The sequence below is a fragment of the Drosophila sulfurigaster genome, chromosome 3, assembly GCF_023558435.1.
Source record: "Drosophila sulfurigaster albostrigata strain 15112-1811.04 chromosome 3, ASM2355843v2, whole genome shotgun sequence".
Taxonomy (NCBI): Eukaryota; Metazoa; Arthropoda; class Insecta; order Diptera; family Drosophilidae; genus Drosophila; species Drosophila sulfurigaster.
This window is the reverse complement of record NC_084883.1, coordinates 33,137,165-33,150,290: the sequence shown is the minus strand read 5'-3', so window position 1 is coordinate 33,150,290 and position 13,126 is coordinate 33,137,165. Positions and strand designations below refer to the sequence as shown.

Sequence of the window (13,126 nt, the reverse complement as noted above, 5' to 3'; positions counted from 1 at the left end):
ATTTTTAATTGAAATTACTGACAACAACATTATGTGTAGTGTATCTCATATTCGTTATATTGTTATATAAATATTATTTCTTTATTATTGTTTATTTGTCTATATGCGCGTGTTTCCATTCAGTCAAGAGATGCGCTGCAATGAGTCAGTTCTATAAGCGTTATCACTGTAGGCGAGATATCAGGTAAATCAAAAATACCATGCAGTATAGAACTGATAATACTTATATGTACATCCAACCAATATGTTATGATTGTAAACCAATTATGGGTTGCCTTCACTCGCCATATATAACTCTATAACATAACTTGGTATTAAACTTCAAAGACTAAATGAGTTTGCTTATTTAATTTTGCCATTGAACCTTTCATAGGCTTTTTGTAATTCCCCTAATCCAATTGAGTCTTAAGTCCTAAGGTTTTACCCAGACGTATTATAATCTATCAAGCATCTGCTATCAGTTAATATACTATTTTCCTGGAAAAAAACTTATCTCTGGTCAACTTTTAGTTTGGTTTGATCATAAAAGACCACTTGCTATGTGAAGCTTACAAATCAATTGATACTATTTTTATGCAAGATGTTTAGTTCACATTTTTATTCTGTTTTTAATTGATAAGATTAGAAGTTTTAATTTATGGTATTTGGGAAGAATATCAAACTTAAACGTACCCCGAATTACTTTACTATAAATGTTTCTTGACCTAATGAAATTATATTTAATTGAGTAAAAACATAATTTTTAATACTTCTATTAGTCATTATCTAATCTTTAATAAGCATTACGAATTACTTCCATAATTTTCGGGTGTGTGCGGCTATTTGAACAATTGTTGATAATAATTTCCTGCGCTATTTGTAAATCCCAAAAAACAAAGGTCTAGTATTCATAAATCGTACACGTTGTTTTTATTTGTCGTTAATCTATATACTGAAAGAATATAAGTTGTGTTATCACAGATGGCTAAAACCCATTTGTCACTGCTTCGTTTTATTTGCACAACTTTCGTCACCTCGAGAAATCGTAGTAGAATTTCTTTAGATGATATCTTAATCAATTTTTTTTAGCAATTATATTGACTATAAATAAATTTTTCTATTACTGCCAATTGGCTAATAATTTACTATGCGTCAGAGTATCATTCAGATGAAATTGATTTGATTACAATTTATAATTCTTAATTGTTTTTTTTTTTTATTATTCATAGATAGTGTCTTTAATTTTTTTTTATCAGTTTATAGAAACGAATACAATTTCTTCTTTTAGTATTATATGTTATGTTGTACCAAAGTTTATGTTGACTATTTTTAAGATCTTACTCATCTAAGATGTCTGATAAAGGGTTTCGGAAATGAGTTCAGTCATTTATATCTCAGTTGTTGAGTTGGGTTCGTCAGTAGGCATTTTTTTTCGCCCCATTGTTAATTACCAAACTCTTGTTATCAGTCGATTGTTACTGTTTTTTTTTTTTTTATATTCTACTGCGCCCCGATATGATTAAAGCTTTTAACGCCTCAATATTTCTACTCGATTTGTGAGCGACGAACGGTTCAGTTGTTATTTTGTTTTGGCCAACGACAGATCGTTCGAAACATACGCGGAGAGGCTAATACTATATATACTTCAATATATATATACATATTTATTTACACACCTATATTAAGGAATAAACGCAACACTTCTCAAAATGTGTAACGCTCTATGTGAATGCCTTAAGTGCCCTGGCAAAGTGGTTTGCTGGTAAGTTCTGACTGTGTTTGATATTGTGACTCAACCAGACAATTTTCGAGGTGTGAAAATACAGTCATTACATATGGCATAGACTATATAATACTTTTAATAAGCGTTTTTATGGAGTTCAGCTTGGATACAAACTCCATTGAAAGTGTTCTGCAGTACTTTGTGGATCTGAATGCTCAATTCACCTTGATTATTGCATAAAGTTTATATAGTATAGAACCGAAAATACTTGAAAATCGAGTATTCTCAATTCGTTCACACAGTCTAATTTGTCTTTTTTTGGCACAAATTGCGCTTCATTATTCGCTAATTTGAATTCCAGTTTTTAATTACTAATTTCTTTTTTCCTTTTACATTTTAGCTGCTGTTCATGTGCCTGCAAAATGCTGTGCAGCATTCTCTTCTCAGTCATACTCCTGGCGGTGATCATTGGATTGATCGTCTACTTCACAGTGTACCACAACAAGGATAATGGCGATTCAACGAAGGCGCTGCAAAAGATGGCTCCCATTGTTAAGCGTAGCATACGCGATTACTTCCATAAGGAATACTGATGTGGAAGCACGCCAAGAATTTATATCATAAGCCATATACTGTAGTAATTTAGTTATCGAACGAAATAAGAAATAATACTAATACCCGAATCCTAATCATATCTCTGCCTTGTGTCTCTATCATAATCTTATCTGTCGTGCGTTGAGCCCAGAGACTTCTTATGCTGGGGTTTTTGCCGTTATCACTCGATTGGACTGAGCCAAATAGTAGTTGGTATGGCCTATTCAAATGGTACTTTCCGTACGGTTTGGGCTTTGGTTGCTCGGTCTTGTCGACCGATAAGCGACGCTAATAACATTTTATGATTCATCGAAGTTTGCCAATATTTGTCGTATATTTTTCCGGGAAACGTAATTAGCCAACGCATAGACAGCATTAGCTCTACAGCATAAAAGAAGGAAACAGAACTAGGTAAGAAAAGAGAGAGAGAGAGAAGGACGCCCGCTGGGTAAAACCCTCGTCCTCGAGCAGCTGTTAGGTAAACGGAGTTTCCCCGTATACATATTTCTGCCTTTCTGCTGTTGTTGTTGGGCTGGTCAGGTAGTCGCCCGACAGCATCGAGGGTTGAAAAATGGCTGGTGGCCTAAAGTCTGAGGTCTGTGCATTGTGAGTATAAACTGCGTCTTGCACTCTCCTCTCACGTCAATCATAGTTCAGCCTTTGCCCGCTTAACATCAGGTTCTTTTAACTCCTCGCAACAATGTCCAGCGCGAATACAACAATGTATTACTCTGCCGTGGAAGACATGTTCAAGGATATGTTGATCGATACTACCGAAACCAAGGAACAAGAAATGGATACCGCCGTCAATGATATAACATGGGTAGACACACCTAAGCGATCGGTGCGCATTCGCCGCCTCAATCTGTTCAAGGATAAGCCAGAGTTTGTGATCTGTCGCCGCATTATCGCACCATCGAAGCTAGATCTATCGCCCAGAAGTCAGGAGCTGCAAAAGGATCAGCAGAGCAAGGAACTGCTGCGTCTGCGCCGTGAACGACACGAGGGAGAGCAACGGCCTCCTGTGCGACGTCTCACCATGCGCCTTTAGGGATGATGGATACTATGTGAGAGAATATGTGATCGACAACTGCCTTTCGATTTTCTAGTGGTTCAAAGTGCTTCCGAGATTTATGCTTTAGTTTTAAGTAGATGTAAAAAACAGCGAACGCTGCAAAGTATGCAATGGTGATTTTATTAGCTAATATACAAACCTATAAAAATATACAAAAAAGAGCTTTTACTTTGACACAATTACACAGCGAGAAAATGGGGGCAGCAAATGCAAAGCACAAGATAAGAAAATGTTGGATCAGGTTCATAGCATTTGATTGTGTGGAAGAATGTTAATATGCTCATAGACAGCTAAAAGTTGGACAAAGGAAGAGCTGTCAAATGTGGATAGAAATGTTATTCCAAAATATGTGAAGTCAGCTTATGCTTATTATCCTAAATATTTAAATTCCCTCTTCTGGTTACGTTACATTTGGAGGATTTAATAAAACAAAAAACCGAACCCAACTGATTCAGAGAGAAGGGAAACCATATCAAGCTTTATATTAAGTTCCGATTAAAAAAAAAATGCAGGAATATACCTAATATACCTTAGTGAATGACATTCTGATCGCAATCTGAATAATCATGAATGGCACACTTTAAGTGGATTTGACTACAATTCGATTAATAATGCATGCAACAATTGCTTAATATAGTATACCCACAGATTAATTTTAGAACTTATTCTTTATCCCAAAATTCTCTACTGCAAAGTCCCCACTTTATGGCAATTTAAATTGTTTATTAGGCAAGATAACAATTTGTGCTCGCGAAATGTTGAAAGCTTTTTATTAGACTGATTAGAGAAAAGAGCTCAATTTAGTCGAATACGTATCAGAGCATTGCCCTTTTCTTTTATCGGCACTAAGCATTCTCTTGCCTTGATAGAAATTCGCAACGAGCAATGCCATTTGGCCTTGCCAATCTCTCAAGTGTCTTTCCTTAACCTTGATGATATGTCCACTGATTTCATAAGCTTTACGATAGGCAACTTTAATCTGCAGATCCCTTGGAATGATTAGCTAATCGTGTTAAGTACTTTTTCCATTATAAGTTATTATTGGAAATTGAATCCTTGAGATAGTTCGCTGCACTAGGCTCTATTTATAATGATTTATCAAATGCATGACTTTCACAAATTTTCACTAATCAGCAGGCTTAATTAATTTATAAACCAGTTCCGTTATGCTCAAAATCTTATATAAAATCTTTGTGGTGTTTTTATTGAAATAATGAATTGCAAAATTAAATCAGGGCATTACGAGGAATTGTTTTGCTTTATGCAAATCATTTCGATTGCAACGCGACCCCCATTGACCTTTCTATGAGGCGCTACTTGTGGAATTTCCCTAGGGCCGACTGCCCTATTCCTGTGCCCCAAAGAAATTATAATGCTGTAATGTTAGTCCGACAACAACAGCAACTGCGGCATTTATCTCTCGTCTCGTTTCTATCAAGCGATCGAAGAGCGTGTCCGGAACTTGACGATCGAAAGAAACTCATCACGAAAATATTTGTAAAAATCATTGCGGGAAAACTAAATGGTCGTTTTGACTGGAATTTGGTCCAAAGCTAGCTGAGAACCATATCTATAGGTCAGCCAAAGCGGAAAAGGATTGCATGGTTAGAATCCTGTGAAATCGCAAAAGTTGACAGCAACCACACGGATACTCCGATTTTGTTGATTCTTGAAAAATCAGATACATCAGCGTCATATCTAGCGATTGACCAAATTCCAGGACAATCGATGCCTTCCAAGGTGTCCAAATCATTTAAAGAAATACATTTTAAATCTTTCATATGTTGTAAACAAAAAACAACTCAGAGTTGCGCTGGGAATTCGCTTTGACTTTATCATCAATGAGCAAACACGCGGCCGGTCGCAACGCTAGACACTGCCATATGGAGAGAGTACAAGTCTAAGCAGCGGGGCGGTGTGAAGGGCGAAACAAACCGGGGCGTCTACAGAGAGACAGCGAGAGCGAAAACTTGTCTGTGCTTTGGGGGTACGGGCATTTGTGTGGGGGCTCGGGGATTACGGCATGTGCTATAAGCAAGTACCTACTTACTATGCTATATGCGAGGCACGTTTGTGCTTTTGTTTGACGATGGAAATGTTTTAATCAGTTTCGACGGGAAAGTTACAGATGCAAGGATATTGTAATGCCGTTATGAAATATTATTATAGTACAAACTAAAAGAATCTCAAGTACTTTAATCGGGGTGATATCTTTTATTTGTTTGCCATTTTCGATCCATCCATATTGCTAGTCATTGAGGTCTTGTTTACGACCCTGAAATAGTGCATGCAGTCACAGGCTGGTCTATCAATAAGTCCATGATCCAGCATTTTTTTTTAATAGAAAATCGGTATTCGATTAGATCTATTTTCTTGATAGACAAACAGAGTTGTATGACCATTGCTTTGTTTTCATTTAGTTCTTACTAAGTATGTCCATATATGAAAAAGCCTTTTCTAGAATTTAATTTATTTGCATGAATTAAAATTTAAAGAAAAAATAAATGATTGTCTTCTATAAGGTTTATTTATTTTTCACAGAACAGGTATTAATTTATTTTTTAATTCCTAGTTATAATCAATTCTTATTTAATTTAAAGTATTTAATGTTTTTATTGCTGTCCTTGAATAAAATTGCATATATAACTTCTACGATTATATTAAAAATATATTAATGAAATCGAACATAGAATTTTGTACTCTACATTTATATGAAATTTGCTGAATAATTGATTTGCTTCATAAAGGAATTAAAATATGTAGCCATATGTTAAATTCTTTATGACTTGTTTGTGCCAAAATCTGTTATTTCAAGAGATACCATAACATTAATGCCTTTATAATTGTTTACTTAATTTAAAAGGCATAGAAGAATAATCTGAGGTTCATATTGTTAGGCGCATTATTTAATAAATTGCACTGTATTATTTGCTTGAAGACTTTTGAAGACCTTTACCCTGAGGCTGAATTATTAAATTGCCAAGATTACTCAAAGTAGGCATTATGAAAAAAATAAAAAAGAAATGTTTGAAATATTTATTTATATATTTTATTTTATATTATTTTTAGAATATTTGTTTAAGACTAAATAATACACTTTGTTTTTTTAGGCAAAGTACAATTAATTATAAAATATAATGTCTTTAGTATTACCCCCCTAAGTATATGATCTACGTTTAACATCTATGAAGCGCGGTCAGCAGTAGAGACCCTGACCCTCGTTCTGTTCAATGTGATAGTTGCAGTACTGGCGCTGGGTTGGTGTCAGGCCCAAGGTGTCAGCCTCAGACTTGAACTGCTCGATGCCGCCGACTCCCGCCAGATAACCGTTCAGCTTGGTGGCCACATAGCTGCTCTGAAGCAATTGCGGGCTAAGATTGAGGGAAGCAGCGAGATCCTTATGACCCTGGAGTCTGTACTTTTGGTGATAGCTATGTGGAAAGTACAAATAAGTATGGAAAGTCATTGCAAGTCAATTTCTGCAACTTACTCTTCAGCTGCAAAAAAAGTTTTCCTTGGGCGCAATGTCCGTGGTAATAACTTCGGGAGCACGACGCACTTGCTCCTCCTTCTTGGAAGCTTCAGCAATTTCTTTCTGCTCATCGTCGTGATAGAGAATCAACGAGGCATATTGACGCTTAATGGGCGTGGTTAGACCGTACTCATGGTTGTTCCAGAACAGCTCGAGCAGCTCCTTGAAACTGACCACGGTGGGATCATAGTCAATCTCCAAGACCTCAGTGTGATCACCCCTGTATAGAGTCGAGTCGATTGGTTAGTTGAAGTAAATAGAAAAGCGTTAGGCAAAGAAGCAGGGGCGAGAAAGGGGAAATTTTTGTTAGGCCAATTAATGTCCCGTTGCAAAGTGCTTACATTTTACGGTACGTTGGGAATTCCGCTTGGCCGCCAGCATAGCCCACTGTGGTGCGTAGCACGCCCCTCGTTGCGCCATACAGCGATTCTGCGCCCCAGAAGCAGCCCATGCCAAAAGTGGCGGTGGCATGGCTCACGTTCAAACGGTGCACCGGTGAAAGATTCAACTCCTTTTGTTCATTGCGCACAGTGCTCTGCAAGGAAACGAGACAATTGATGAGTAAGAGGCTTAAAGTTCAATGCACTCGCATCGCAGCACACCAGAAAAAGAAAGGTTAGGCCGTAGCCAAAGCCTGGCAAACAACGCATATCTCAGAACTTGAAATCAAACGAATGTTTCACAAACTTTCGGCACGTCGATTCCGACTCTGTGTTTTGTCGGCGTTTCGTCGTCAACTGCAGTCAATGTTCTCGCTCTTTGCACTTTTGCTGCTCTTTTTCAGTGTGGAGCTCTCGCTCTCTCAACGCAGCTCAGCTGTTTTCAGCGATGCAGCGTTGCACAGCTGTTCGACGTTGCAGTCGCAGCCGACGTCAATATCGCAGCAGCGAAATCAAGGTCAACGGTGGTGAAGCGCTTTTTAATAATTTGCAATCGAAAACGAAAGTTAAGCTAGTCTAATATTATGCCAGTTGTGTTGTAACAATTTTTAAATAATTTTTAACTACACTTTTCAATTATTAAATAATTTGAACTTGCCTTAAAGTTACGAAACAGACGCGAGAACATTTTTTCGGTTGTTGGTTGTGGCTTGGACTGTTGGGCAGCAACTAAAGCTGGCCAAAACAAAAGTTGCCAACATAAGCGCATGAGAGCAAAGCAATAAAACAAAAACTACCCGACAATAGAAGCTTTAAAAATTTGCTTTAACGGCCTTGTATGAGTTCATAGCACTTGGCGGAAGTTTTGATTGATGTGAGGAATTTTAAATATTTCTTTTGTTGCGCGATAGTTACACTTTAGTTTTCACATTTTTACTCACCAGATCCTTGAGCTCAGGAGTGGACACATCTTTGGTAATTGTCAGCGACATGTTTTTTGAGATTTTTGTAGTGTTGTGGCTTGAGAATATCGAGCAACTGTTAAGACTAGACGCGTTTGCACTCAATTTATAGCTGCCGCCAACGCGCATTTTCTATTGATAGCGCTCTCTTTCCACCCAGAGAGAGTAACTAAAAAGAGAGTGCACTGTGAACTTGAGAGGCCGCGGTAAAAGTTTAGCCGGCAACATACGCAGCATGTTGCTAAGCTTTCGGAGCATGCGCTCTTCCGTGAACTTGAGCTTTCAATGAGAAAAAGCTTGTACAGTGCTTACAATGTTTTTAATGGCATTTACTAACTACAACGAATTATTTAGTATCTTAGGTCAACAGTCTTAAGTTATATTGGGTCAGTTTGCTATTTGTTGGGTTCGTATTTCAGTCGACTCAGGCGTAAAATGAAATCTAACAAGAACATCTGTATTTTGATCTCTTTCGGACTTTGCGTGTGATAGAAGCCAGGTACGCCAGCCTTTTGAAGCATGGATTGTTGATCGTAAACCTGAAGAAACAATTACATTATTTTCATTATTTTAACAAAATGATTTTTCTACTTGCCTTCTGGTCCAGCACTTCAACAATTTTCTTATCAGTTTCCACCAACTTTTTGGTATGTTTGATCTTCATAAGTCCTAGAATATGCTGCAATTCTTCTGGATCTTTGATTTTAGCACGCCAATCGGCGACCTCGATTTCATATTCATTCTCAACCTGTGCGCGCATTTGTATCAAATGTTTTTCTGTCACATGCTGTAACTCCATCAGAGCCTTGACTATATCGAAGATGCTTTCATTTAACACACAATTTGCCAGTTCTGTGAGCAAATCATAGGAGATGCGAGTTTGCAGTATTCTACAATTAATCAATTGCGGAATATTATGGTTCTCAGCTAAATTCTGGACTGTATACTCACTCTGGTAGTTCAGCATGCATTGCTTTTAGTTGATCCACTAAAAATAAATTATCAATAAAGCGCTCCCCGAACAACAACAAAAACTTACTCAGAAAGTAAATTTTACGTTGCAAAAACTCCGGCGAAGGTTGTTGAGGCTTTTCCTCTGCTTCATTAAGCGGTTCGCTGCTGTTGGAGCTTCCTTCCTGAGTAACGGCAGTGTCTTCCATATTTCCGGTTCTTAAATATTAAATAAGAAATTCGGTTTCGGCTTATTGTAATAAAAACATAAAACTGATTGTTTTGTTATTCATTGGCAAGCAGCTGTTTTACTGCAATCAGGGCTGATATGATGAGCAGCTGAAGTGTGACCCTAATTATTTTGTCCAGCCACATATCGATAAGTCTGTGTTTTCAGTTTTTTAATTTATTTAACAAAAATTATTCGAAAAGCCTTTTTAATGTGTTGTTGTATTTAATTTTTGCTTTTTAATTTGTTTTGCTGCCAATGCAAAAAGTCGAGCAAAATTGTCACACTGGCTGCTTGAAGAAACCAATGTCGATAACAATAGCAACGCCAGTGTCACCACAATCAATTTGCCAAATCTCATTCAGAAAAAACGGGCAAAATTTAAATTTTCAAAAAAAAGTTTTTATTTAAAATTCAGAAAAATTACATTTGATTTGAAATCAAAGGAGATTATTACTAAGGAAAAAGATTACAATGGTAGTTTCAAATATTTTAAAAATTAAGAGACTTTCGGGCCTTAATGAAATGCATATCGGACTCATAGTTATAGACACGATTCAATTTCATTTTGCGGCGTTTCTTAAGTTCCGATTGAAATGAGGATGCACTCATGCAGGGAGTAGCAGGCACCTGCGTCTTTCTTACAATCTCCGATTGACATTCCCGAAGGCCACTTTCCCGCTGTTGCTGACGAGGAGTTTCAACGATCTTCAAGCTCTTCAAACGCTGCATGATTTGGATGGCTTCAGTGTTGTCCATGATTTTCAAAGTGCTTTTGTATACAAATTGAGAACTTTTGAGATGAGAGAACGTTAGTGCTGTAGACTACTGTTGACTTGCTACTGATATTCCAGATAGATTATACTGCCTTTTATATCCAGTTGATGTCCACGCAAATTTTGTAAACCATCAAAAATTATGCGGAAATTTGCAGAAAATTTGCGATGCAGCTGTCATCTAAAAGAGGGCAATAAAATTCCCGGATTTTCCGATGAAAAACGCGTAATCCCTTTTTAATGCGCTTGAAAGTACGCGCGCAGGTAGAAAGTTTTATGAGTTTATTAGCGTGTACACACTGAACCTCACGGAGCATATGTTTTGTTGAGAATTCAAGTGCACGTGTGTGCGAGTGTATGAGTGTGAGAGAGCAGTGAACAGTGTGTGGAGCTATTGCTGCAGTGGGATACGTTACAATTGTATTAAGCATTCGAGAAGGCAGACAAATCGGTCGCTACTCACTAATAATTGGCAATAAATTCCTAGCAATTGATTTGTACAAAACTCGTAGTGACATTGCCTAGAGAAATTAAATATCAAGCATAGACAAACGGTGTAAAGATAAAAACTAAAAAAATCAGTCAAAGTTAACTGAGAATATATTGTGTAACTCTTGAATAACAACATGAAATTCAATTGAAATGAGAAGAAAGCAGAAGCAGCAGCCAGAGAAGCTTGTCAATAGTTGCATATAAATATATGTACATATCTCACTGGATCATATGATTTCCTAATAATAAAGCAAACAAACCAAACAAAAACAAAACGAACGTCAGTCAAAAGGAAAGCATAAGAACAACAGCCACAACAACAACAACAAACTAAATCGAATTTGTCATGTACACTGTAAACAAGGGACCTAGCAAAATTGTTGCTAAAACCCGCCGCGGTAAGTTTAGTACTCGCAACAAATGTGTAAAGTGTATTAAGTACAATAAACCCCAATGGGAAGGCGGCCCTTACTGCAAAAAAGTGTTGCTGTTATGTCACAACACGCTGCGCTGCCGCCGCTGTTGTCGAAGCCCGTTGCCGCCGACAGAGGCAGCGGCCACTGCTAAGCTCTCTCAAATGGGCGCTCTCTTAAGGGGCTCGCTCTCCATTTCTCTCTTTTGTTTTGTGATTTTTACCGGCAAATTGAATTTGCATTCAAACAATAACAAACCAAATTCTATTTGCAGGTCTAGCGCAAAACTTTGAAAAGTTTGAGAGTATCAAGGAGAGCACAAAGAAAAATGGCATCAGCAGCAACTTTGATTTGAACAGTCCCGAGAAGAATAAAAAGTAAGTTGACATGTGTTTGAGCGCAGTGTGTGATGGGGAAGGGGGGGCTTATGCACACACTCTCTTGACTTCTGCTTCACGGCTTGGTTGCCTATCATTTTGTTTTATCGCATATCAGCCATGGCACGACCTTTGTATATAGCACTGCTATGCTAATTGAGCAACTCTGAATTGCTGATGAGAACACGTGGGTCAGTGTTGCCGGTTATCTGTAGCAACAGCACAGGCACATTGACTTCGTTACGTCACAAAGACAAAAAAAGAAAGAAAAAAAGAGTGCCCAGCATAAGATTTTCCATTACTTGAAAGTGATTTATTTTTGTACTTGGTCCCCATGTGCGTGTCGCATGTTTGCATAAGTGCTCACTTAGCAGTGCATGCGTATCTGTGCGTGTATGCGTTTTCCTACAAATATAAGAGCGTAATTGCTCTGTTGCCTAATAAGTATTTAATGTAATTGTATTTGTATTCGCAGCATACCGCGTCCGGTGTTTCAACAAAGCTTTGCTTCCAAGCGCATCACGCCCACCAAACTGATTGAGGACGAGGTGATAACGCCACAGCATGAGGAAATCATACGCTATATAAACGATTGTAAGACAAATTACTTTCTCTCTCACGACAACGCTCTCTTGATGATTTCAAATTGATTTCAATTTGTATAGCTTGGAATATTTTGGTCGCACAAAATCCGTACGATTCGAGCTCAACAAAGGCCGATGGCAAGGCTGATGCGAACAACAACAATGCCAGCAGCTTATCATCTGCATCGCATCCGAATCCTGTGGACAGCATTATAGCCAACACACCTGTGGCGGCATCGGCTGCGCCCGCTGTGTGGGTTGAGCCACCTAGTCCGGCACTGAACGACTTTAAGCCATTTGATTTGGAGTCGTGGTGGGGACGTCGCTTGTTCCAGAACATTACCAAAAGCCTTTAGACTGAAAATCCAGGCCACCACAATCTAGAGTAGTTGTCTAGTCGGTGCTTCCTTATTTTTCACATTTCATTTCGACATTAGTTATAATATGGTACATACATATACTTATAGAGGTAGCGATTTGATACGGGGCACATATAGAGCAATCTTATCTATGTGAATGATATAAAGTTTTTTTTTTATTTTATTTTATTATTTTCTTAGTGTGTAAAAGTAAACTAATGAATCATCACACTATTAGTTGTTGGCCGTGTAAATAATTCGATACAAACGACAAAACGAAAGCATTGTATGATTCTGTCATATTAAACTAAATATCAAATCTGTTAAGTTTTATGCTCTAAGAAATGTTGTATAAGAGAATGATCATCGCAATATTATATAGTGTCTATTCTCTGGTCGCTTGCCAGCTGCTTCAAATCAACAATTAAATGTATTCATTAAATGCACAACTAAATAAAGCTGTGCACATTTTTAAAAATTGTAACTGACGTCAACCAAAATTCTTAAGTTTTTCGTAATTTTAGTAGATCGTAAGCTCGTTAGAATAGCGCGACAAACAAAATATTTGTTAACTTTTACTAGCATGCTGTGCAATTTATGTAAAAATAAAATAAAGAAAACGAATACTGAACTACTACTTTTACGCAGCATTTCATTTGTACCATTACTAAGTATTATTATTAAAGAAACAATAATTGCT

General features: G+C 37.5%; 6 protein-coding genes across 6 annotated transcripts; 3 read left to right on the top strand and 3 right to left on the bottom strand.

Annotated features, from left to right (window-relative positions):
* The first annotated feature begins 1,550 nt into the window (after window positions 1–1,550).
* Window positions 1,551–2,396, top strand: LOC133844874 (protein midgut expression 1). The gene is made up of 2 exons (XM_062279149.1): window positions 1,551–1,741; window positions 2,103–2,396. Exons 1-2 carry the CDS (start codon window positions 1,689–1,691, stop codon window positions 2,293–2,295), a joined length of 246 nt encoding a protein of 81 aa, XP_062135133.1. The 5' UTR covers window positions 1,551–1,688; the 3' UTR covers window positions 2,296–2,396.
* Window positions 2,397–2,477: 81 nt separating this feature from the next.
* Window positions 2,478–3,523, top strand: LOC133844873 (uncharacterized). Its single transcript, XM_062279148.1, has one exon. It carries the CDS (start codon window positions 2,997–2,999, stop codon window positions 3,345–3,347), a length of 351 nt encoding a protein of 116 aa, XP_062135132.1. The 5' UTR covers window positions 2,478–2,996; the 3' UTR covers window positions 3,348–3,523.
* A 2,874-nt stretch (window positions 3,524–6,397) lies between these two features.
* Window positions 6,398–8,387, bottom strand: LOC133846428 (peptide methionine sulfoxide reductase). Its single transcript, XM_062281411.1, is given in 3 exon segments — window positions 6,398–7,123; window positions 7,245–7,438; window positions 8,225–8,387. Coding segments are annotated over 3 exon segments (900 nt in total). The 5' UTR covers window positions 8,375–8,387; the 3' UTR covers window positions 6,398–6,567.
* A 155-nt stretch (window positions 8,388–8,542) lies between these two features.
* Window positions 8,543–9,797, bottom strand: LOC133846430 (gonadal protein gdl). Its single transcript, XM_062281413.1, has 4 exons — window positions 9,285–9,797; window positions 9,197–9,233; window positions 8,841–9,135; window positions 8,543–8,784 (listed from the first exon to the last, which is right to left on the bottom strand). The coding sequence occupies exons 1-4, from the start codon at window positions 9,403–9,405 to the stop codon at window positions 8,641–8,643; spliced, it is 597 nt and encodes a 198-aa protein (XP_062137397.1). The 5' UTR covers window positions 9,406–9,797; the 3' UTR covers window positions 8,543–8,640.
* Window positions 9,798–9,914: 117 nt separating this feature from the next.
* Window positions 9,915–10,755, bottom strand: LOC133846433 (protein Z600). Its single transcript, XM_062281416.1, has 2 exons — window positions 10,665–10,755; window positions 9,915–10,598 (listed from the first exon to the last, which is right to left on the bottom strand). Exon 2 carries the CDS (start codon window positions 10,182–10,184, stop codon window positions 9,918–9,920), a length of 267 nt encoding a protein of 88 aa, XP_062137400.1. The 5' UTR covers window positions 10,185–10,598; window positions 10,665–10,755; the 3' UTR covers window positions 9,915–9,917.
* On the top strand, window positions 10,612–13,063 carry LOC133846432 (uncharacterized). Its single transcript, XM_062281415.1, has 4 exons — window positions 10,612–11,091; window positions 11,381–11,483; window positions 11,959–12,077; window positions 12,149–13,063. The coding sequence occupies exons 1-4, from the start codon at window positions 11,040–11,042 to the stop codon at window positions 12,421–12,423; spliced, it is 549 nt and encodes a 182-aa protein (XP_062137399.1). The 5' UTR covers window positions 10,612–11,039; the 3' UTR covers window positions 12,424–13,063.
* Window positions 13,064–13,126: the final 63 nt, after the last annotated feature.